This window comes from Mytilus edulis, chromosome 3, assembly GCF_963676685.1.
Source record: "Mytilus edulis chromosome 3, xbMytEdul2.2, whole genome shotgun sequence".
Taxonomy (NCBI): Eukaryota; Metazoa; Mollusca; class Bivalvia; order Mytilida; family Mytilidae; genus Mytilus; species Mytilus edulis.
The window spans coordinates 40,728,716-40,753,937 of record NC_092346.1 but is presented as its reverse complement, the minus strand read 5'-3'; the positions used below and the strand labels follow the sequence as shown (position 1 = coordinate 40,753,937).

General features: G+C 32.2%; 1 protein-coding gene across 2 annotated transcripts; it reads left to right on the top strand.

The window, feature by feature from the left end:
- Positions 1-28: 28 nt before the first annotated feature.
- LOC139516512 (uncharacterized) lies at positions 29-21,253 on the top strand. Of its 2 annotated transcripts, XM_071306665.1 has the most exons (5): positions 29-149; positions 11,546-11,679; positions 12,570-12,629; positions 17,979-19,901; positions 20,991-21,253. In XM_071306665.1, the coding sequence occupies exons 3-5, from the start codon at positions 12,616-12,618 to the stop codon at positions 20,995-20,997; spliced, it is 1,944 nt and encodes a 647-aa protein (XP_071162766.1). In that variant the 5' UTR covers positions 29-149; positions 11,546-11,679; positions 12,570-12,615; the 3' UTR covers positions 20,998-21,253. The 2 variants fall into 2 exon arrangements, with proteins under 2 accessions (XP_071162766.1, XP_071162767.1); XM_071306666.1 differs by lacking the exon at positions 11,546-11,679.
- Positions 21,254-25,222: the final 3,969 nt, after the last annotated feature.

The window sequence follows — 25,222 nt, the reverse complement described above, 5'->3', positions numbered from 1 at the left end:
AACAAAAGGCAGAACGTGTACGATAAAGTTTCTAATTATGTCTATTCGCCATTAACATTCACAAATATGGTCCTACTAGTATCTACAGCATGTGCAATGCCTTATTCTTAAATACACGGTGAACTACTTGATAAAAATTTCTTTTTGTGGTAAGTAGACAAATTCATTTTTGTATTTTATCGAACCAATATACCTAAGTTTAATTATTGGTGCTTCAAATGCCTAATTATAGATTTTCATCGTGTGAATTCAATTCCTTGGAAATAATTCATAATGAAAAATACTAATTATGAAAATGTTTTAAATAAAATTCTCTTGATTAATTGTGAAAACGTAAAAGCACCAAGTTGTTTTTAAAGGAAAAGGTAAGCTTGTTTACTGTTTCAAAACATCTAGAATATTCATTTGACGTAAAACTTTAATAAAATGTCCACTCACCAGATGGTAAAAATAACCGTACTAAGATCCTTTTCGAATCGAATACATTCGCAGGAAAATGAAGCAATGACGTGATAGATATGTATTCCTACAAATACAGTAGTACGGATCATGGGCTTTGGCTGTTTATGTACACTCCGGCAAAATGTTAAGTTTGCAAGTGAGAAACACATACAGACACAGATATATTAAATATAAGAATACAAATTAATAAACTTAAAGAGGTTTGTGTTTGTACCGGCCGACAAAACAGCCAATAATGTGGTGGTGGTATGCCGTAAATACTATACGGACATTATTAAGAATGAAATTTTAAATTCATCTACATTCAAGTCTGTGCGGTCCACAGAGAGTCATATAGTAAACAAACATGTCATAACCACATCACAGCTTAATGCTTCTTCTGAACATTCAAAGGTCCCTACTATGTATTGGTTACATAAACTACACACAAAAAAAAAACACCCAGTAAAATACCGATTCATCTCGGCCTTTAAATAGTGGTCTACAATTAATCTTCCAGTGCTTTTAACAAGTTCAAAGAGTTAATCATAAACTATTGTAATAAAATATATGAAAATAGTGCAATTCAAATATTTTGGGAGTGTAAAAAAAAATTGATTTGCTGCAACTCGTTTAAAGTCTTTTTTTTAAAATAAGTAAGGTAAATAGTCTAGATATAAGTACTGGAGGTGTGATAAAATGATTGAAGCTGTTAAATTTCTCCTTGATAATATGTATGTCCGTTTCGGCAACAAAGTTTATCGACAGGTTGTAGGTATTCCAATGGGCACTTATTGCACCCCTCTAATAGAAAACTTGTTTTTGTACTGTTATGAATCACAGATTATGACCATCACAGTAAAGACCCGTCTAAAATGCATTTAATTGACAAATTAAACAACAATTAACGTTATCTTGATCATATTTTTTCGTTGAATAATCAAAATTTTTCTCAATATACTACCGAAATTTACCAAAAGGAACTTACTTGGAGTAATTAAATTTAAACGGTAATAATTGTCGGTACCTAGATTTAGATATTTCAGGTTTACACGTGAAAATCCACAATACAGATTTAGGACGAAAGGGACGATTTTTCATTCCCTATTGTTAATTTTCCCTTTTTGGATGGTGATGTTCCTTTGGCACCATCTTACGGTGTTTATTTTCACAACTCGGTCGCTATGTTCGTGTCTGTTGTGACGTTTTTGATTTTAACGAACGTAATCTATGTATTACTGGTTAATTAATAAGCCAGACATTTCGTCACCACAAATTACTTAAAACCTTTACAAATTCTTCTATAGATACAAAGATTTGATTATGAAGTTTGTGTGTACCTGTAGAAAACTTATTTCATACGGGATAGCACATCTTCATTTTTACGAAAATTTTGTCTACTGTGTCCAGAAATTTAGAATTGATCCTGGTAAACTTATCGATCCTTTAAATTAACTTATTCTAAAAGGTTACCAATCAACACTGTAACAAGATCATTGAATATTGTTTTTATTGTTATTAATATTAATTTTGTTATCAGCAAATTAAAAGCAAACTAAATATTATTGTTATATACATATACACATTCATGGATCTGCAATATGTCGATACATGTATATAGGCATTGCACAAGGTTATGTTTTTCTCTGACTGTTTATGACGTCTTTACACTCAGTCCATTGGATTTTGAATGGGTACTAATTGATAATTTAGTCGTAGATGCATGATTTTATTTATTAGTTGTTAGTGGCTTTGAACTAGCTGCCAATATCTGCGAATACTCTCAGATCTACACTAAGTGTCTTTTTATTGTCCAAGGTTAGGGGGAAGGTTGGGAACCCTCCAACATGTTTAACCCCGCCACATTCTGTATGTATGTGTCTGGGCCAAGTCAGGAGCCTGTATTTCAGTGGTTGTCGTTTGGTTTATGGGTTACATATTTGTTTTTCATTCATTTTTTGTACATAAATAATATCGTTAGTTTTCTCGTTTGAATTGTTTTACATTGTCATTTCGTGGCCTTTTATAGATAACTATGCGGTATGGGCATTGCTCGTTGTTGAAGACCGTACGGTAACCTATAGATGTTATCCTCTGTGTCATTTAGTCTTTTTTGGTGAGTTGTCTTATTGGAAATCATACCACATCTTTTTTTTATAACCGTTCGTTTGAAACAGTATTTCTATTTTTCATTAAAAAAGAATCTAACCTGGACTGTTTTTTTACTCGTCCAAGATGAAATAACCAACCAAACCGTGGATAGGGCATATTCACCTGCTTGGTGGGAATGTGAGTTCTGGATAATTTGGAACTTCGATGAGCATTATGAGTATCAATGAAATGGTTTATAGAAACCAAAACTAAAATGTAGCAAATGTTTTTACTTTAACTGCCAAAACCCTATACTAAATAATATTTGTCATCTAACGCATCCCGCCTTTGACACCTTCCTCTGAAGTATATTATTTTTATGAAACTTTGATTGTAATCACGATGATTCTTTAAACTTATTGTTTCATAATAGAATGTTAAAACGAATGGAATGATCGATATTGATTTTCGTCGTTTCTTTAAATACTTTACTAAGCTGAGAACAATCTATGCTTTAAAAAAATTATGTGGTCTGCAAGTTCTCCACAACCCACCTGAATCCGTCTATGCGTATCAAAGGGATATTGAAAAAAAAAATGATTTCGAAAAACTACATCAAATATGGTAAAATTTAAACAATACACAATAGGTTTATATTGCAAAAAATTGAGTTCTTAAACCATAAGTCACTATCATGTCGATTCACCATTTATACTCCAAAAAACGGTTAAAAGTAGCATACGTAATGCCTTATTATTAAAATACATGGTAAACAGGCAGACCCAAAATTGTTCTTTCGTGGTAAGAAGACAATTTAATTTTTGTATTTAAGCCAACTAATACACTACAATTTAATTATAAGTGTTCCTTATCTTATCCTATAAAGGCAACAGTAGTATACCGCTGTTCAAAGTTCATAAATCGCTTGAGAAAAAAACAAAACAAATTAGGGTTACAAACTAAAACTGAGAGAAACACATCAAATATAATTAAGCTGTGATAAAAAAAATTGGCAGAAAAAAAAAATACAAGAAGGTAATTTAGGTTACAAGATTAGAACTTTGTAATGTTGATATTATGGTTATGAACTTCATGACCTACCACTAAACGAGCAAGGCTATGTGCAGGTTGGTAATAAAAAAAAATTGATTAAAAAAGTTATACATTCAAAACTTCAGAATGATTTATCTGCACAACCAAATGATTAATGTTGGTGGTATAAAGGCAACAGTAGTATACCGCTGTTCGAAAGTCATATATCGATTCATATTAATTGCATTAATTTCGGTAATACATTATGATCGACTTCACTTTCTTCAAACATTTTGTAGAACCAACGTGTAACAGATGTTTTAAATTTTAGTTATATGTAAATTTTTCGAATGCATACAAATAGATGTGAATCCTTAAGATTTATTATACAACATACTCAATATTAGATTGCTTAATTAAATTCCCTTGGTTTAGTTTAGTTTAAACATATTTATTTATAGTGGATTGGGAAACCTATTATAAAGTTATTAAAACTTATATTATTCCCTTTCCCTAGGTTTATTGTTGATACGTGGCGCGTTAATAATCATTTATGAATTCACTACTCATAAATTATTTAATACAGATAAAATGACTTCTTTACTGTTTAGACATTATGTTGTTCCCTCAATATGCTATGTCGTTCTTTCAAGATATTATGTCGTTTCCACAAGATAGTTGTCTTGTTCCCTAAAGATATTATGTCGTTTCCACATTATAGTTGTCTTGGTCCCTCAAGATGATTTGTCGTTTCCACAAGATAGTTATCTCGTTCCCTCAAGATACTATCTCGTTCCCTCAAGATCCTATGTCGTTCCCACAAGATAGTCATCTCGTTCCATCAAGATACTATGTTGTTCCCTCAAGATGCTATGTCATGCACTCAAGATGTTAAGTCGTTCCCACAAGATAGTTATATCATTCCCTCAAGATACTATGTCGTTCCCGCAAGATGGTATGAATAATAAATAAATACAATGTTATAACTATGTTGAGGGAACAACATATTATTTTATGGGAACGAAATAACTATCTTGAGGAAACGGCATCAAGTCTTAAGGGAACGAGATAACTATCTTGTGGAAACGACATAGCATAGCATCTTGAGAGAACGACATAACTATCCTTTGAGAACGACATAACTATCCTTTGAGAACGAAATAACTATCCTGTGGAAACGACATATCTTGAGGGAACGAGATAACTATCTTGTGGAAACGACATAGGATCTTGAGGGTACGACATAGCATCTTGAGGTAACGAGAAATTTCTCTTGTGGGAACGACATAGCATCTTGAGGGAACGACTTCATTTCGTATGAAGTAGAACTTAAAAAAGAAAGAACGAAAGAAGGACGGAATGATACATCCAGAATAAAGGTGTGATACAACTAAATCATTGTATGTTGCTTTCGGTTCCGTACGAAAAAGGGTCGACACAATATTTTCCTTGGATTGTTGTAGTTAGTTAACCCGGCATTTGATTGCAGGAAACAATTATAATTCATAAAGATATATTTTTGTGAGTTTGGAAGCACTATTTATTGTTTATTTGCCATTAGATATGTTAGAAACTTTAGATAATTACTCAAGCTTGTAAACAGGACATTAAAGGCCATACATTTTATTGCTTTACTTTCGATGATAGATATTGTTTTATATGCAAAGAAATATAATGTTACATTTTCACTGTAGTACTGGACAGGATGAATATATACTCATGCTAAGTATCTAATTTCTTGGAATAAAGATAAATTCTGAACAATTTTTGAAAAACGTAAATAAAACAAAGGTTGACAGGGGAACAAAATGGTGGTATTACTCCCAACACTCCTTATGCAACTTAGATTAAACTATTTTATGTCAATCACCCGGAAGAAAATAGAATGATTTTAACTTTGTTAATTTTGTTGAATTATTGAATTTTTGTAGTTGTCGTTCCTGTGTATGTAACGACGTATATAAGCTATTAAAATTAATAAAAATGATTATAAGATGATATGAGCAAAAAAGCCCTTATACAGATAAATCAGCATGTGCAATACTGAAAACGTTCCACTGTCAATATAAATCAAGATTTAATATTGCTCTTCGAACAGGGCCAATACGGATAATTTCACGGCCAATACAGGTAAAAGCGGGAAAAAAGCCGTATTGGCCCTGTATTGATCACATGTTTTTAGTAAAGAAGAAATGTTGCCACATCTGACTCTGATATCAATAAAATACAAAACACTACAGATTAAACGTAAATTAAGAAATTGAACTGCTTGAAAACCATAAAGACAAGGAAATATCTAGAGATCTCCATTATGGTATATGTAAAATGTACTGAGTTCTTTGGAAAGACTATTCACATCAATTATTGGAATGTTTGGATAAAAATTGAACAAAGGAACACATATATATAGATATAAACATTGAAAGTATAATGTTTCAGTGTTAAATATTGCGGACAATAGTTTATCGATGTTAAAATCTCGTAAATTTTTTAAATAGGGAAAACTTAGGTAACAAAAGAATTTTGCACTGAATACAATTGAGTTTAAAATACACAAGTCTAAATGCAATCCATGTTTACAGATATCGCAATTTAGCACATATTACTCATTTGCTGTCTGTTGAAGTTGGGGTATATTTAATTTGGAAACTGCCATTACTATTATTGATTCTGGACTTAAAGAATAAACTCAATTTCGTCAGGTTGTAGGTATTCATACGTGCACCAATTGCGCTCCTTTAATATCAGACCTGTTCTCGTATTGTAACGAATTACAAATTTTGACAAAACTCGTTAGGAACTACCGAAAAAACATTTAACTGATATTTTCAACAACACTTACCGTTATCCTGACCATATCATATCGCCAAGTAATCAATAATCTTATAAATTAACCACCAAAAGATTTCCAATAAACTTTTTTTTTTTTTTTTTTAAATAAATCAAATATAAAAGCTATCAACTGTCTCCCTAGATAAAGATATTTATAGATTTGCATGTAATATTCTCCACTAATATTTAATTTTTCGTTCCCTCTTGTTAGTTTTCCATATTTGGACGGAGATTTTCCTTTGACACCAATTTAAAGTGTTTATTTATCACAACTAGTTTGCAATGCCCTTGCCTTTTGGTAAGTTTTGGATTTGTTTAGTACTGGTTAATTAATAAGTCAGGAATATCGTTAGCGCAGATTACTTAAAACCTTTACTAAATTCTTCCCTAGATACAAACATTTGGTTTGGAAGTTTGGTTGTACCTGTATAAACTAATTTCAAACGCAACAGGACATCCGAATTTTTACGGTGATGTTGTTTACCGTGCCGGGAATTTGATATACGATCCTGTAAATAAACTTATTCTGAAAGGTTATCAATTTAACACTGTACTTTTATCCATGAATTTTGTTTTTATTTGTATTAATATTGACTTCAAAATCAGTAAATATAATTCAAACTAAATAATTTCCTATATACAAATACATATGTCTGGCTCTATAATCCGTCGATCACTGTATAGTAGCAATGCACAAGGTCAAATGTTAGTGTTATAGTGTTAATGATATCTTTACACTAAATCTATTTAATGTTAAAAATGTATCATTTTTTGTAGCAGGATTTATAAATATCCTGCCACTGCGTTTTGTTAGATGCATGTTTTCTTCGAATCAATCTAATGATTTAAGCCCTTTACAACTGATTTTCATAGTTTTTGTTTATGTTGTACTTGTTACACCACTTTCGTAGGTTAGGGAACGTTTAGCGCCTTCTCAAACTAGTTAACCCCGCCACATTGTATTGGTGCCTCTCATAAGTCACGAGCATATTATTCGAATGTCTTTTGTTGCTGTATGGCATATTTTACATTCATTATTTTTCAAGTAGATCAGGCCGTTAGATTTCTCATTTGAATTGTTTAAAAATGTTATTTTGGTAAACGAGGTTTATCGCGACCCCGTCTTATTACGATTTTGATGAACACAAATGATAATTACATGATATGCTACGATAATTTCCATTTCCAGTCGTCTACACATTGTTGGTTATTTAAAACTACCCAGAAGTAGTTTATTTTGGTATCAAAATTTGACATAAATCATCCGACGCTTTACTTATAGAAAGACCCTGTAGGTTAGAAACGTCAAATAAACCTACTGATGGTAATTTGTATGCATTTTGTAAACAATATCACCTTCCATGTGGAAAACAAGTACCTTGAACTCTTTTAGAATCAGATAAATCTAACTCTAACACTGTTTGGTGTAATTTTCAGACTTGTATATATATATATATAAACGAGTCTTAATTGAAAACTACGTTCAAACCTATGATTACGTTGGATCAAAACCGCAATTTTTATACGTGTGCATGTATAAAAAATTTCGTTGTAGAAGGGTCTAAATACAGCACAAACAACATTTTCCAAAAGACCAAAAAGTGAAAAAAGTATATTTAAACAAAACGCATTTGACTAACAAGTCGAACAACTGATGTTCTTTAACCCTGCTAACTGCCATTGGCGATTGCCAAATAAAATTGATCACAAGATGTAACAAAATGGATCTTAATATCACTTCAATACTAAACAGAAAACAATTAAGTAGTTGCCAAGATGTTATGCCACAAACAGAAGGTGTCAATATTTTTTATTGTACACCAGATCCGGATTTCAACAATAAATGTATCTTCAGTGATGTTAGGGATCGATACGGTATTTAGAAGGCCATATATAGTTTACCCTCATTTTTAGATAGACTCTTGAAATTTAAGAGTCAATAGGATGAATGGATCATATAAACCGGAGGGAAAATATGATACAAGCCCAAACGTAAAAATATAAACAAGTCTACATTAAAAACTACGTTCAAACCTATGATTGCGTTGGATAAAAACCGCAATTTTTATACGTGTGCATGTAAAACAAAATTTCGTTGTAGAAGGGTCTAAATACAGCACAAACAACATTTTCCAAAAGACCAAAAAGTGAAAAAGTATATTTAAGCAAAACGCATTTGACTAACAGGTCGAACAACTGATGTTCTTTAACCCTGCTGACTGCCATTGGCAATTTCCAAATAAAACTGATCACAAGATGTAACAAAATGGATCTTAATATAACTTTAATACTAAACAGAACACAATTAAGTAGTGGCCAAGATGTTATGCCACAAACATAAGGTGTCAATATTTTTTTGTACACCAGATCCGGATTTCGACAATAAATGTCTCTTCAGTGATGTTAGGGTTCGAAACGGTATTTGGAAGGCCATATATAGTTTACCCTCATTTTTAGATAGACTCTTGATTTAAGTATATATATACAAATTTAATAATACTTTTAGATATTTGGATGATATTTTGGCTCTAAGTAATGACGACTTCAGTATGTATATTAAAGAAATATATCCTGTTGAACTTACTTTAAATAAAGCTAATACTAACAATGACCACTGCCCTTTCCTCGATCTTGATATCTATATCACTAACGGAAAGCTGAATACTAAAATTTATGATAAAAGAGATGATTTTTCATTTCCTATCGTTAATTATCCATTTTTAGATGGTGACGTTCCCTTGTCACCATCTTACGGTGTTTATATATCTCAACTTGTACGATTCGCTCGTGTATGTAACAATGTTTTAGATTTTAACGAGAGAAATTTATGTATTACTGAAAAATAATTACACCAGGGTTTTCGATATCAAAAACTAGTCAAAACATTAACTAAATTTTATCATCGGTATAAGGACATCATTCGTAAATATAGCTCAACACGCAGACTTCTTATACGTTCAGATATTTCACATCCAATTTTTTATGGAAATATTTTTTATAAAGCACAAAGGTGTCAGTATTCATCTCAAAAACTAATCAAACCTTTGAATAGACTTATTAAGAAGCGATATAGATACGATACTGTTGTCAGGTCATTAAAGATTACATATTTTGGCGTTAACATTGATTCACTTATAGGGTCTTTGCATCGGAACTAAACACATTTTTTCAAAAACCAGTTGTTGGCATGACACGGGTTATGTTCTTCTCATATATGTTATGAAGGTATGATACTAAACCCCTAACGGGAAGGATCGTGCCTGATGTTCATATGATGAAATCATTATCTTTCAGTCAGTTTAATTGAAGTCTGGAGCTGGCATGTCAGTTAACTGCTAGTAGTCTGTTGTTATTTATGTATTAGGCCACACCAATTTAATTTCTTGTTCTACGGATTTTTGGACTCTAAAATTTTGAGCGAGCGAGCGATTTGAAAATTTTAATAAAAAAATATTTAATTTGCAAATTTTTTAGGCGAAGCTTGAAAAGTAAAGGCGAGCGATTATATTTTTTTTTGTAAACATAAAATAGTAGGTTTTGACAATAATAAAACTTGATTAATAACTTGTACTTTAGACATTTCTTTAATTTCTGAAGTATTTTTTCCCTGTTCACCAAGAAATATTTAAATCTTGTCTATGTATGTGTGACTGACAATGAGACAATTCTCCATCCAAGTTATAATCAGTTTTGGGGCAACCCCTTAATGTTATAAATATCCCTTTTACATGTTTTATGAGGGATCAATATAAGTTATAATATATTTGTTTGTACAAAAGGGCTTATATTTTCTCAAAGAATTATATATCTATCTAGTATTAAATGGTCAAAACATGTCCAAGAATTTTGTAATATTCCTGGACTAAAACTTTAACCATGATAAATAAGCACATTTACTTTAACAGTTTAATATTATTCAAAATAAGTGGACCCCTCTTTTAGAAAAAGTTGTTTAAAATATGATGTAACTCTCCTCTTTTTGAGTACAAAATTCTAAGTTTTCAAAGGTTTTGTATAGAAGAACTATACAAATCCTTGGTATATCTATTTCCTTTTCTACATCAGTAAAATGACCCCTTGTCTGAGGGAGGGTTGTTCTCAACCTGACAATAACAAACACAGGTCAAAGTACGGCCTTTTACACAGGGCTTTGATACAGACCAAACAGCAAGCTATAAAGGATCCCAAAATTATTAGCGTACACAATTCGAACAGGAAAACCAACGATCTAATTTTATATCCAAACGGGAAAATACCAATGAACAACATCAACAAACGATAACTGCTGAACGACAGGCCCCTGAATCAATCAGGACAGGTGTATAAACATGCAGCGGCTATAGATAGTTTTGTTTTGCCAGCATACAATATAATTGCAGTTGAAGGCAAATCCTTCAGAAGTTCTTTGTACTTTATTTTAACAACGAACATTTTTGATAGGGAATATAAGTAAGGGGGGGGGGGAAGAAACCAATGTTGATATCTTTTTATAATATTTACAAAAAAAAAACGGTGCGGGAAATAGACATGATTACATTTCCGGATGCGGGAAGCGGGAATATAAAAAAATTATGTTTTGAAAAAAATAGGTGCGGGCGGGTCCGTCGCACAAGGAATCAAATTGATGTGGCCTTATTGTCATTTTGTTTATTTTCTTTGGTTACATCTTCTGACATCAGACTCGGACTTCTTTTGAACTGAATTTTAATGTGCGTATTGTTATGCGTTTACTTTTGTACATTGGCTAGAGGTATAGGGGGAGGGTTGAGATCTCACAAACATGTTTAACCCCGCCGCATTTTTGCGCCTGTCTCAAGTCAGGAGCCTCTGGCCTTTGTTAGTCTTGTGTTATTTTAATTTTAGTTTCTTGTGTACAATTTGGAAATTAGTATGGCGTTCATTATAACTGAACTAGTATATATTTGTTTAGGGGCCAGCTGAAGGACGCCTCCGGTTGCGGGAATTTCTCGCTACATTGAAGACCTGTTGGTGACCTTCTGCTGTTGTTTTTTTCTATGGTCGGATTGTTGTCTCTTTGGCACATTCCCCATTTCCATTCTCAATTTTTTATACTTAAATACTTTTAGTGCTTGACATAGCAATCAAATCGTACATATTTATTAACGACCGAGACTTTATTATCTTTAAGGTGCATCAATCAAGGCACTGACTACAGTTACCCACAACGAGAAACAGTGATAACTTATTACTTTATTGTTAGTTCCAACACTAGTTGCCGAAATGTTTAACGGTCAGGGACCCGATGTCAGACGGAAATAGCAGGTTACAATAATACTTTTTTTTTATTAATACATTATAATGACATTGTATCTGCATACAGTTATCATTGCCCATGAAATATAAATTAGAAGCCACTTATATATTATTCAATTTTTAAGAAATATCTGCGAGAATTTAAACAATTCAATTATGATGTAGAAACTTCAAACATGATAAAACTTCCAGAAGCATATAGATAAAACTGTTAATTGTACGGAGTTAGACATGAATGACATGTTTTTTTAGTTTTTGGCGGTTTCTTGAGTGGTGCCAACTGAAATGTATTTGCCTCAAAATGACACATAAGGCTACACACTGGAAATGCAGGAAGTGCCACCATGTAAATAGCCAAAATAATTCTAAATGCTCATAAATGAACTTTCAATTTGTCTTTTCTATGTTCAATAACAAACAAGGTACCATTATTCGACCACAAACACAAAGTATTTATTTACGAAACTCAAAATGAATATTTCTTTTCGAGTGACATATTTAATTGATGCAAGGCAATCTAATGCAATTCATTTTACTTACTAACAGCACTTATATTTAATAAGAAACGACCAACATGTGGAACTTTATTCATGGAAAACAAACATCTGATTTTATTTTTTCAATACATTGTATTCAATTTTATTTTGTAGCAGAGTTTGTTTATCATAGCATTGTAAACATATTTATTATTAAATTAACTGAACGTCTTTATATGAAATGTTAATGTTTGTTTATCTTATAGTTTGGTAATTTCTAATAACAATTAAAGTAATTAAATTATTGATAAATACATATGATAGAAGTCTGCAGTTACAACAATTATGGTTTATATTGATGAAGTCCTTGTTATCGACTAACTTGGTCGTATTTTATCAATATTTGTGTTTTTTTTTATATAGAAACCCATACACGAAGAGACTTTGAATACAAAGTAGCTTTTAAAAGATGGACAACATGGGGTAAGCTGTGTGATTTTATTACTCCTTTTGCAAGCGATCCAAACCTGAAATATAGATAAATTACACAAAAGGATTTCTTTAATCCTTACTAAAACGTACAATCATAGCTGAAAAATGATGTTGTTGTTTTTAAAAAAACTGTTGGTTCAGTTACCTTCATGTCTATAGCAACCATATAACTTAGAAATACTGATCAGAAAACGAGGCCTAATATTACGTTAAATATATATCAGAAGATGTGAAGTTAATGGATGCAGCTGCTGCTGAACGATGCAACGCAAAACAAGTCGTCTATGAACTTTGGTGGATTACGAAAAAAAAGGTTAAAGCGAAAGTACAAAAATATCCTATCCATATATGTATCTTTTGAAATATCAAATTCAACAATTGATGCATATATGTTACTTGTCATGTAATTTCCAATAAACTCATCATAGATACCAGGATTTAAATTTTGTATTTACGCCAGATGCGCGATTCGTCTACAAAAGACTCATCAGTTTTTCTCGAATCAAAAAATGATAAAAAGACCAAATAAAGTACGAAGTTGGAGAGAATTCAGGACCAACTTTCCTAAAAGTTTTGCCAAATACAGCTAAGGTAATCTATTCCTGATGTAGAAAAGCCTCAGTATTTAAAAAATTCAAAAAAAAAAAACCCAGTTAATTTAAAAATATGACCATATCAATGATACTTCTTGTCAGCCAATTTAACATTGTAACAATTTCTTTGATGTTTTGTGTTATGTTGGGCGATACATGTATGAAACACATACATGTTTAGACCCACCAAATTCGTTGCGTCTGTCCCGAATTTGCATGAATTTAATCAAGTTGATGACGTTGGTTGTTTTTCCCTGTCGTTTCAAGAACTGAAGCTGAAGACATGTTGTTTTATGAAATCAATACTTTAGCGTTATATAAAATCAACTTTGAGGTTTTGAAATTAATTGTAGAAATAATCACTTATAAAAAAACGAATTAATACGGAAACATAATTTAACATGAAACCTCTCACTTTTAAAAACTAACAAATCTAATACCGGGTCTAGACCTTCATCGTTGCATACAATTAAGTGGTAGGAGTTTAAGGATTTGTTCTGATTTTCTTTTTCGTGTGCTATATTGTCAATTCAAAAGATGTCGCTTAGGTACTTTGTTTATGATATAGAACAGTTTATATGTTTTTTACAAGTGACACCACTTAACCATGTATAAGTTATATCCGCGAACACTATTTCCTCCTACTCTTCCTAACCGTAAAAATCTACAACAAAATTTATTTTAGCAAATGGCTCGTATATCCTATGGTTGTCGAGAATAATTTTGATCGATGAGATCTTGACATTCCAAATGGTAGTTATTTCCCTTTGTGTATTCGATGTTAGTAAAATGTTATAGAAACTCAAAAACCATATGTGATATAGACCTAAGAATTTTTGACTTTAGGTCCTGGGTCAAAGGTCAAGGCCATGTTTAAACGTTTTGTTTTGCCTGTGCATACGTCTCCTAAAATACTTAACTGTAATATATATCGACAACAACGAATAGTGCAAACACATGAAATCACTCAAAAAAAAAAAAAAAAAACGCGAAATAATAGTTTTAACGATTGGCGTTTTCGCTTTCGCAATTTCACAATTTCGCTTATTCGGATTTAAATATACAAAGCCGAAAACGCAAAAGTTGACTCATCCGTATTTAGGGCGGCTGATGTTAAACTGCTTACTCGCTACAACTTTTAAAGATTATAAAGCTGCAGAACAATTATGAAATCAATCCCACTAATAGAAGCCAGAGTAGTTTTTACAATACGCTGTGTGTTATTAAATTAAGAAATAATTCATAGAAGTCATAGGTGTGTTGGAAATTTACACATGGCCCAAGCCATTCGATTCTAATAGGACAAATATGGTCATTTAAAAACTGAAGCGAGGTAGGGTGGGTATGCCCCGTGTGTGTGGCTGTTCTTTTTTTACTTCCTGTTAAATAAATCTCAAACATTCTAATAGATATGTAGCTTGCATGGAATTTTTTGTGAATAACCACTAGAAAATTTGTTTAATAGTCCTTTTAATTCTCAAATCCAGCATTTGCCATTTTTAATTTACATGTTTTTCTCGTCAGCTATCGTCGAATCCAAAGATAACATTTCGTAACTAAGGAGCCGCCAAGTTGACTAGCTGAAATCAGTAAATAATTGAATAATGCAATAGAATAGAAAATAAAACAAAATCTACCTCAAAAATCCATTTTAATACAATATCATGCGAATTTTGAAGGTCAACGCTACGGAAAACCTTCAATTCTAGTGTTTCCAATGTATGACGTCATGTTTTAAAATGACTAAAATGCGCCCCCAAAAAATAGACTTTCTCAAAACTTTATTTTATTTTGATTCTGTTGACTTTTTCCGAATTCTTGTGCATTAATTCATTTAAGTATGCATTCAAATAAGTATACAAGTTCGTTTGTCTTTTTTTCAATGCTATTTTAGAACAATAAAATCGGTAGAGCGTTTGCAAATAGGTTCCAATACATGTGGATTTACATGTATATCTCTGAGTCTGCGCTAAGTATAGATATATCGAGAATTTTATCACGGGGTTGTTTACAAAGCGAAAGAAGCAACATATTAGAATGTATTGTAAAACATTGTTGTTTGATTATGTTGCACTTCTGTGTTCTGTGATTTCGTTATTTTCCTGTTCAAGTTATTTTTGGTGTGTCCCTCGGTTTTAGTTTGCAACGCGGATTTGTTTATACATGTACAGCGGTATACTACTGTTGTCTTTATTTATCAAACTATCTACAAGCAGAAAGAGTTTGCAGGGCAAATGTGAAAACTGCTTACCTGCTACAACTCAACATTATAAAGCGGCAGACAAAATATGGCATCATATAATCTCAACGAAGCCCTTGCTGATTAAAGGTTGCTCTGTCAGTAATATTAACATAAAACTGTTCATTATGTATATGTGATTATAATAGTATATGTACTATATGAATATGCTATTGTTATTTTAAGGACTCTCATGAAGAGTAGTTTTAACTGATGAGATTATCCATTTGAAATAAAGACTATTTTTTATTTTTTATTTGATTTATGTCTTAAAAATAAGTTGCCATTAAATCTTTCCACATTTACAACAAGAGGGAACTATACACATGGAAATAAGTATTGCAACACCAAATTGAAATTGAAATTAAAAAAACACTCTTTATTTTTTTGTGGTATAATTTGGTAAAATAGAACTAGTTAACCACTATTTAAGTATCACCTGAGTTTAATCAATAAATATCAAAACAGATGTTTTTATCCTCATTGTTTTCAACCCTTTAAATAACCAAGTTTTTAAAGTTATGTGATTGACACCTTGTAATGGGTCCACGACAACTCTTAACTGCAGTAAGATGGCAGATTATCAGCATGAGACAAGCAGATATGTCGCTGTAAGAACTGCACGTATTGTTGGTCATACCCATTCCACTATAAGTCGTTTTGGCAATGAACGATGTTAAAGACCTTCCGAGATAAAGAAGACCCCCTATACCGTTTGCTAGGGAAAATCAAGCATAATTAAGGTTGGTCAGAAGGAAACCTATTGCATACAATACAATCCTAAAAAGAGAGTGATGAGCATACATGAGCCTTTTAACAAGAACTGTTCGAGATCGACTCATCGCTACTGGTTATCGTGTGATAAGACCATTTCGGAGACCTTTGCTTACAAACAGACACACAGTTTTCCGTATCCAATGTAGTGCAGAGCTCGCCAAAGTTGGAAATAAGCATCGTGGAGGAAGATCCATTGTTTCAATGGAATTCGGTTCATCTTCCTTGGCCAAATCGTAGCCCGGATTTGAACCATATCGAGCATATGTGGGACACTATTGGGCGGAAAGTTCCCGAAAGGACACCCCAGTTCAAACACATTATGAACTAAACAATGCCCTTCATCATAAATGGTTGCTGCTGCCTCAGCAACAAATTAGTCGATTTATGGCAGGAATCAGAAGACGTTTAGATGCAGTTATCCGTTTGAATGGAAGCTGCGCACAAAGTACTAATTCTTTGGCGTATAACGATCAACCATGATGTGAACAGTCATCTGAATATTAATTTTGAAATGTCTGACATTGTAAAGTTCGACTACAGTAAAAGTTGTAAAATGCATTTTTTTGTACAAAAAACACTTCATTTTGTTATTAAAATTGTGGTTATATCAAACATTTTTTGTTGGTTTCAATGCCAATATTATCATAAACTATGTTCCAATAATATTATACAAATATTTTATTATATTTCATCCAAAAAAGAGGCTGATTTTTCAAGTTTTCAAAAATCAAGGTGTTGCAATAGTTTTTCCAGGTGTATATTTTTATAATATCATTTACCTTCACATTTACAATGTAAACTGCTTTGATGTATTAGGAAAACAAAAAAATTATTTAAAAATATAATTTATAACGTCAGAGTTTAAATGAAATTAGTTTGATTGTGAACTAGATACTTTTTCGACTTCTTTATATTTGTTTATTGATTGTCTAATTTTGTCGGAACCTACGAAAAAATAATAACCCAGATCTTATTATATAATAGTCAATATACATGCAACATTTTAGACTAAAGCATACTATCTGTTTCAAGTTCCTTCTATTTTCAATATTCAGAAATGATAAGTCCTCAAATCCTATGAAAGCGTTTTTATTCGCCTGTCTTAGTAGTCTGGAAAAAAGTGCCCCATGTTATATGCAATTAGCAATATGGCAATTTTCGGAGAAACCGTTTACATTTTTAGAAAATTTATCAAAATTCGTAAATTTTGCATAACACAAAAATAGAGGCATATTGGTTGTGAATCCTTTTACATTTGGTTGAGCGATCACAAACATTTTTTTTAAATTTTGACAACGACGGTTACACAATCAAATATGAATGCAAGGAAGGGAATTGTTGACACTAGATTGCTATGATTCCAATTGCAAAAATAGATAACAAACCATACCCATAAGAGAAAGAGAAAGAAAAATATACCCGACCTGTGACAAAATACAGATAAGCAATAATTATGTGTAAAATTTCCGGTGGTCAGTGATATTATTCTGCTTTGAGTAACGTTTTTGTTTTTAATATTGATATTGTGAAGCGTGAGCAAAGAACCCATCAAACAAATAAAATTTCAGCACATTGCCCTTTGTAAAATATCTCTAAATTTTGAATTTCACGTGATATTTTTTTAATTCCAATTAGAGTTAATGTTGCATTAAACTATTTCAAATTTGATTAAAGGTTCTATCATTTAAGATTTAAAATGTGAAAATGATAAATTAATGTTTTATATTTCAGAAGTCTTGAATGGTTGTCCCTACCAACAAGTGAACAACAATTGCAGAATTTGCAACTCAACAATGAAAACCACCCTGCTATAAGGTTGGCCGATCATGCAATAAAGATGAAACGATCGCCTAACAAAGTTTTTATATTGATGTTTGGTTTGAGCGGTGCGGGAAAGAAATCGACAGTTGATTATCTGTTAGGAACAAATGTTCGGGAAACAAGGAAATTGCAGTCAGGGGTACAATCTACAATTGAATTTACACTCAAGTTGAAATCAAATGAATTGAGAATTCCAGATCTACAGCTTTCCATTATAGATACCCCTAGTTTCTGTGACGCAGATGGTATCGAACAGGATGCAAAAAATATTATGTCTATAAAGAATTTTTTGGAATCTAATCTGTACAATTTAAACCGGTATCCAAATTTGGTCATGATCATGCTAAACATCAATGACCACAGAATTGTAGGACTAAATTCTGACTTTGCGAAGATGTTAAAAGGCATCAGCAGGGTCAATGCCATTGATGTAAGCAATAATAATGTTGTGGTTGTTCTTACACATGCTATGGGTATTGCTAGAAAACCACAAATTTGGAAAGAAAAAGTAGAAATGAAGAAAGCAGAAGTTCAAAATATAGTTCAAGATTATTTGGGAATAACTCCAGAGATTGTGGTACAAGAAAACGAGCCAATAGACAACGATTTAGAAAGTGATGGGGATTGGTATCTACTACCAAACGGCGACAAGCAACCAAAGGTATTGTATAAGGCATGTGAAAGAATTTTGAACATGTCGAATGATGAAATAGCACATGAAGCTGTCGCAGTATGCTTTCGTCCGGGTATTGACAAACGCGTTACCATGGGACAAATAACATCATCTTCATCAATTGAAATGGTAGATACCCAAGCTATGCGTATGATTTTGCTAAATTTAGAAGAAACTATTTTAACATCAGAGGTTGGCAGTAAGTTAGAGAATTACAAAAAGCGGACAACTGAGAAAGAACTAGTTAATGATATCTTCATTCTTCAAGTAAGATTTGGAGATCTTGGTATATTCAAAATATGCGATCTGCAGAGCATGTCAATGAACACATTATTTTCAAGAATGCATCCAACCAGAATAACAAAACATATGCAGAAAGTCTTAGATGAAGTGTTTGGTTTATCCAGAAGAGATTTAAAGTCCTCTTTCGAAAGGGATAATCCACCACATCAAGATCATTACACCTATAATGCTCCATCAAATGCCAGCCTTTTTCGAGACGATTCTTTCAGGATGCTTCGACATCAGGGTAGAACATTTGACAGTATCGGCTGTTTTCCTGAAGATTCACTTGTTATGCTCCACAATCAAAAGAAAAAGCTAATGAAAGATCTCTCAGTTGGGGACAAGATCCTTACCGCTACCTGGGACTATGGTCAACTTATACAAGACGAGGTGATTACATGGCTCCATCATGTGAGGAATGACCAGTTCGTATTTCTTCAGATAGTTCATGACAATGGCAAAATCACTCTTACTCCGGAACATATCATGTTTGTTGGAAAAAATCGATATCCAAAACATGCCTCCAATTTAAAACCAGGAGATCACCTATATTTTATCACAAATGATAATGCCAGTCAAACTGCAACCATGTCTACTGTTTTATCAATACGTAAAGTAAAAGGAAGAGGAATATATGCGCCTTTGACGTACAGTGGGCGTCTACTGGTGGACAATATTGATGTCAGCTGTTACTGTACCCTCAATCCACTAAAGGCAGTTGGAAGGGAAATTATATCATCCCATACACTTGCACATGCCGGTTTCCTTCCATTGAGGATTGCTTTCAATATTGGTATGAACATCAGTTACGACCAATCGAATGACGAAACTGGAATTCATGGATATGCACGATGGCTAATGAAACGTATACTGGGGTGAGCAATAGTAAATTTGACAGATATTAAATATTATGTTCAAATATAATAATCTATTAGCTAGTTGTTCTCCTTGTATTGGAAATGATTGATAATCTTAACATTTCTGGTTCAGGTATTATTTAAAACTTGCTTAGTCTTTATTTTTTCTATGTTGTGTTTTGTGTACTATTACTTGTCTTTGTCTTTGTCTTTTTTAGCCGTGGTGTTGTCAGTTCATTTTTGATTCGTGAGTTTCAACGTCCAACTGGTATCTTTTGCACCTCTTTTAAGGTTAAACTCAAGCATGATTCAAATTACCCGGTAATAATTCTTTCAGCACAACTTCAATTATCTCTCTTTTTTAAAGTCAATGAAAGAAAGCCTGAGATAAGTGAAATGGCAAATTTAGATTTCCTTCAGTAGAATTAGTTATCCCAATTTTAATCTGTTGTAATATCTTGCTGATCGTTATTTGTAATGTTGTTTTCATACACCATAAAAAAAAACGAGCTAGGAATACTGTAAATAATTTTTCTGTAAGCACAGTTCATTCTTCCCTTTTTCAGTATTTTTTAGCATTAATTTATCTTATATAAACAGTTCACCAATTATAGTTTGCATTGGTGTTATGTTATTCACATGCTGGTTTCAAACATAGTATGATATAAAATTCAAAATAACCTCTGTAGACAAATTCATATTTTGATATATTCTTATATTTTGTATCTAGTAATGCATTTCTAGAAGAAAAGCTACCTTGCGAGCATTTTCATTTGTTCATAAAACGGTTTGAAAGAATAGTTGACATAAAGTACATTGTAGTATCAACACACATGTATTTAGTTACATAAAAGAAAAAGTCGAAAAATGGAATATTAAATTAATGTAGCAAACTCCATTTTATAGATATCTTAATATGCTGTTAGTTGTGCGTAAAGTTTATAAACCTAGTCCGACATTTGAATGATAGTTGATGAAAAGCTCGTAGTCCGCTGTTATTCTAAAACAGATGAAATATCAAACAATAAATAACAAACATCATTAAAATAAAGTATGCTTAGAAATGGGAATTCAATGATACTTTTAAATAATTCAACTCTTTTTCAGAAAGTAGCTTACAAGCACAGAAGAAAAAGAGGGCAGATATACATTTACCAATTGATGTCATACAGAACTTTTGGATTATGCATTATAACGCAAAACATTAGAAATTCATAGCAAAAAGTGTAATGATTTGTTGAGAGTGTATTCTTATAGTGCTCATAGTTTTATATCTCTTGTTCATACCTAAACAGAAGTTGTCATGATAAAACAATTAGTAATATTAAATAAAAAATGTAATTAACTTGAATCATGCATGTATTTGATGATTTTCAATAAATGTTTTTAAAATGATTCCAGTATACTTTGTAAGCAGCTCTCCTATAACTTCGACTTTTTGATATCAATATGTATATAATTTTAAAAAAAGAACTTCACTTGCATAATTGGAGATTAAGTTCTTCTTCAAACTCTGTGCAAAATCTCTGAAACTTATCTCATGAAGATGAAACGACTTACTGTAGACGTACTGTGCAGTGTTATACTTAAGTACTGCTAAAGTCGACACTAGGGACCATCTTGAACTTTTTTTTTATGGTATTTATGATTCTGTCATTGTTGAAGACCCGCCAGCGACTATCAAGATGAAGAACAGGTATAAAAACCCTGACCATTGATAATTTGTAATCTATCATGCATTGACATTGTGTGCGATCAATTTCCGTGCACGTATCCATATTCCTTTCTTTTCTATTAAAGGGTCTGAACACGATGGAATGCACGTTTAACCCTTCAAAATTAAAGGTCATATGGCAATACATTGTCATTTATTGTCAACTGATTTGAAGCCGGAAGATGGTGGGTGGTCTTACTTTGATTTAAACCATGTCAGCAATACTTTTATCAACAAAAAAGAGCCAGTTTTGTATTCTTTGATAATAAGTTCAATTCTCTATGAAGAAACGACAATTTTTTTCTGTGTCCAGGAGCATCGTATCTTCTTATTATATTCTCTCGCACAATGTCTGGACATCGTTGGACATGCAACTATGCCAAACCACACATTAACAAATGAAATACAACACTTAGACTATAATCATAAAGTAGGAGAATAAATGAACAAAAGACAAACCCGGGTACAAATAAGACACATGGATCACGAAAAACATGCAGGGGTGACACCAGAGAGTGAAAAGAACTTGCTTATCGCTTCCACTTGCCGTGAAAACAATTTGATATGAAGACAAGCTTTTGTTTCAACTTTTTTTTTAAATTTCCAGCATGAGGCATTTGCCTCACTTGCCTCCATGTAGTTACGGCCCTGTCTCTTCATTTTATATATGTTGATCACACTATGGCAGACCTCAACAAACTATCACTATCATTAACCACAATATTACTTTATTGAAGAAAGAAATTATCTAAGAGGGGTTTTGCAATTAGGGTGTTAAAAACACTTGCATTAGATGATATCAATGGTATATTATAAGTGTGAATGCCCCAAGTGCAAATTTCTAGCACCATAAAAATGTCAGGGTGAAAAAATACTCCTTTTCATCTGTTTAAGCCGTGGTGTGACCTCTTAATGACTTTTGTGGTTCCTTTGATGCTACATGTTTATTGTTGGCTTATTGGTGTGTATCCCCAATCTACTTTTATTTAGAGATTCAAGATAAAATAGCCCAGAAACAAACGAATGAAAGCACGAAAAGGGGTTCGAAAGATACCAGAGGGACAGTCAAACTCATAGATCGAAAATAAACTGAAAACATTGAAAATACTTTCTGACTAATTTGTTGAAAAACGAACAAAATAATTTTAATTTTAGTCTCAAACTTTTCTTCTTACATCAAACCCAAATATACCTGTACTATTTACACTGTATTCCTATTACATTTAGTTAAAAACACAGCTATTCGACTTCAACTCTGAAATTGAAAAAGTGATAAGTTTTGTTATGCAATTGATGTGAATTCTCTTGCTTTTAGTTTGATAATCCTTCATACTTTTGAATGTATCATTGACACTCATACCACATTTTCCAATATATATATACTATTGAACGCACTGCTTGTATAGACTAACAGTTTATTTCTATTGTGGCGGACGAATACTTTTATTTTCCCAAATAGCAAAATATTTTTACTGCGACAAATTATTCTATTACATTAAAATGGGGGAAAAAATACTCCAAGGAAAATCGCGATAAAATTAGAAAGGCAGTTACTAGATTCTTTGACAAACAGAAATAGTAATTAGACGATAGACTAACAATACTTAGGCAGATAAATTCTAAAAATGAAATGCAAATTGTTATTCATTTTCGCTCTGTTGTTTCCTGTGAATCATAGTAAAATGTTCATGCAATACATTTACCATGGAAACAATTCCTGTGATTTGTTATTCAAGTGAGCTTATATACTGGAATAGAATCTCCGGTTCGTAATGTCATTATTTTTCAAGTTCATTCGGATAGCAAAAATGATTCCGGTTTTCGTCTTGTTGGCCTGAAAAATTAAGGAAACAGTAGTAGAAAGAGAAATTGATGGTAGTTTACCAGGGAGGTTTTTTTTGTTTAGTTTTCAACTTTTCTACGAGAAAGAAAAGGTGAAATGTCACGTGATATTAGCGTAAAAACTATAAAACGTATCCCTTTTTTTAATCCCATGAAACCAAAAGATGTAAGCATTACATGATCGGATGTTTTAAATGAGAATACATAAAGGATATCAAATCTCTTTGTATTATAAAGAAAATACTTATAAATCGTTTCAATGTGAGAAATTCCACAAGATTTTGTTCTTCTGTTGTTAACGTAGTAGTTTACTGTTCTTTAAATTCATCATTTCTGAATTAGGTTTAACCCACGAAAAGAAGACAGGGATATTGGCCTCAGTGATTTTTATGAATTATACAACGACTTTAACATATTCATAAAGATGACAAGACAAACGACAAGAATCTCAGTGATATCAAAATGAAATTACAAAATATTCACTACTGTTCTTAATCAATCTAAAACTTTAATCACTTGTGACTTTAAAATTGTTTATCAGAGACTTATAGGATGTTAAGTGATATAGATACAATGGATAAGCGTTGATTCTTGAAAAAGAAACCATGAGCCCGGAGGGCGAATGGTTTGTTTTTCATGAATCAACGCTTATCCATTGTATCTATAACTTAAACTATTGTGTTAATGTCTTGTCAAAATTAACGCCTATTCTTAATTAGAAGGTATTGTAAGTGAGTTCAAATAACCATGTTATCGTGTCAAACGATCCATTACAATTAAATATCACAAATAAATGTTTAAAAATACAAATACATTATTACACAACACGTCTGCCCTTTAAGATCTTCATATTATCAGGCATCTGAATATTATCTGTTTATACAAAATAAGTTCTATTCGTACTCATTTCTATTAAAATTGAAAAAGGAAAAAGATACATATCGTGCATATAATAAGTGTGTTCCCGAAATTTTTTAACACGAAGCCTAATTCTAGGCACATAACGATTTTCTAGCATAGGAATTTGCGAATTAACATTTGTAAAATTATGTAGTAAAACAGATGAAATCATATTACTAGTATATTAATTTATAAACCAATAATGGACAAAAATAATGTATTCATTTTTATTTCAAACATGTGGAATATAAAAAAAGAAGATGTGGTATGATTGTCAATGAGACAACTCTTATTATGAGACCAAAATAACACAGAAATTAACAACTATAGGTCACCGTACGGCCTTTAACAATGAACAAAGCCCATACCGAAAAGTCAGCTATAAAAGGCCCCGAAATGACAATGTAAAACAATTCAAACGAGAAAACTAATGGCTTATTTATGTAAAAATTGAACAAAAACCCACTGAATTACAGCTATGCTGCTGACTTGGGACAGGCACATACATACAGAATGTGGCGGGGTTAAAAATGTTAGCGGGATCCCAACCCCCCTAACCTGTGACAGTGGTATAACAGTACAACATAAGAACGGACTATAAAAATCAGTTGAAACAGGCTTAACTCATCAGATGGACAGAAAAACAAGTGGACGTGGAATAGCCAACATTTATCCGATTATAAACGATTAAACTCGCTTTTATTACACAAAATATCCACAATAACATACAAAACAAGAACAAAAACTGGAAAACCAGAGATTATTGACAACAAAGAGAATTCAGGGATTCGAACCTAAGTAAAGTCGTGATAACGTCGCTGTAAGATCGTAGCGCAATCTCTCAGAATAGAATCACGCTTTCGCTACGCTTACGCTACGATTG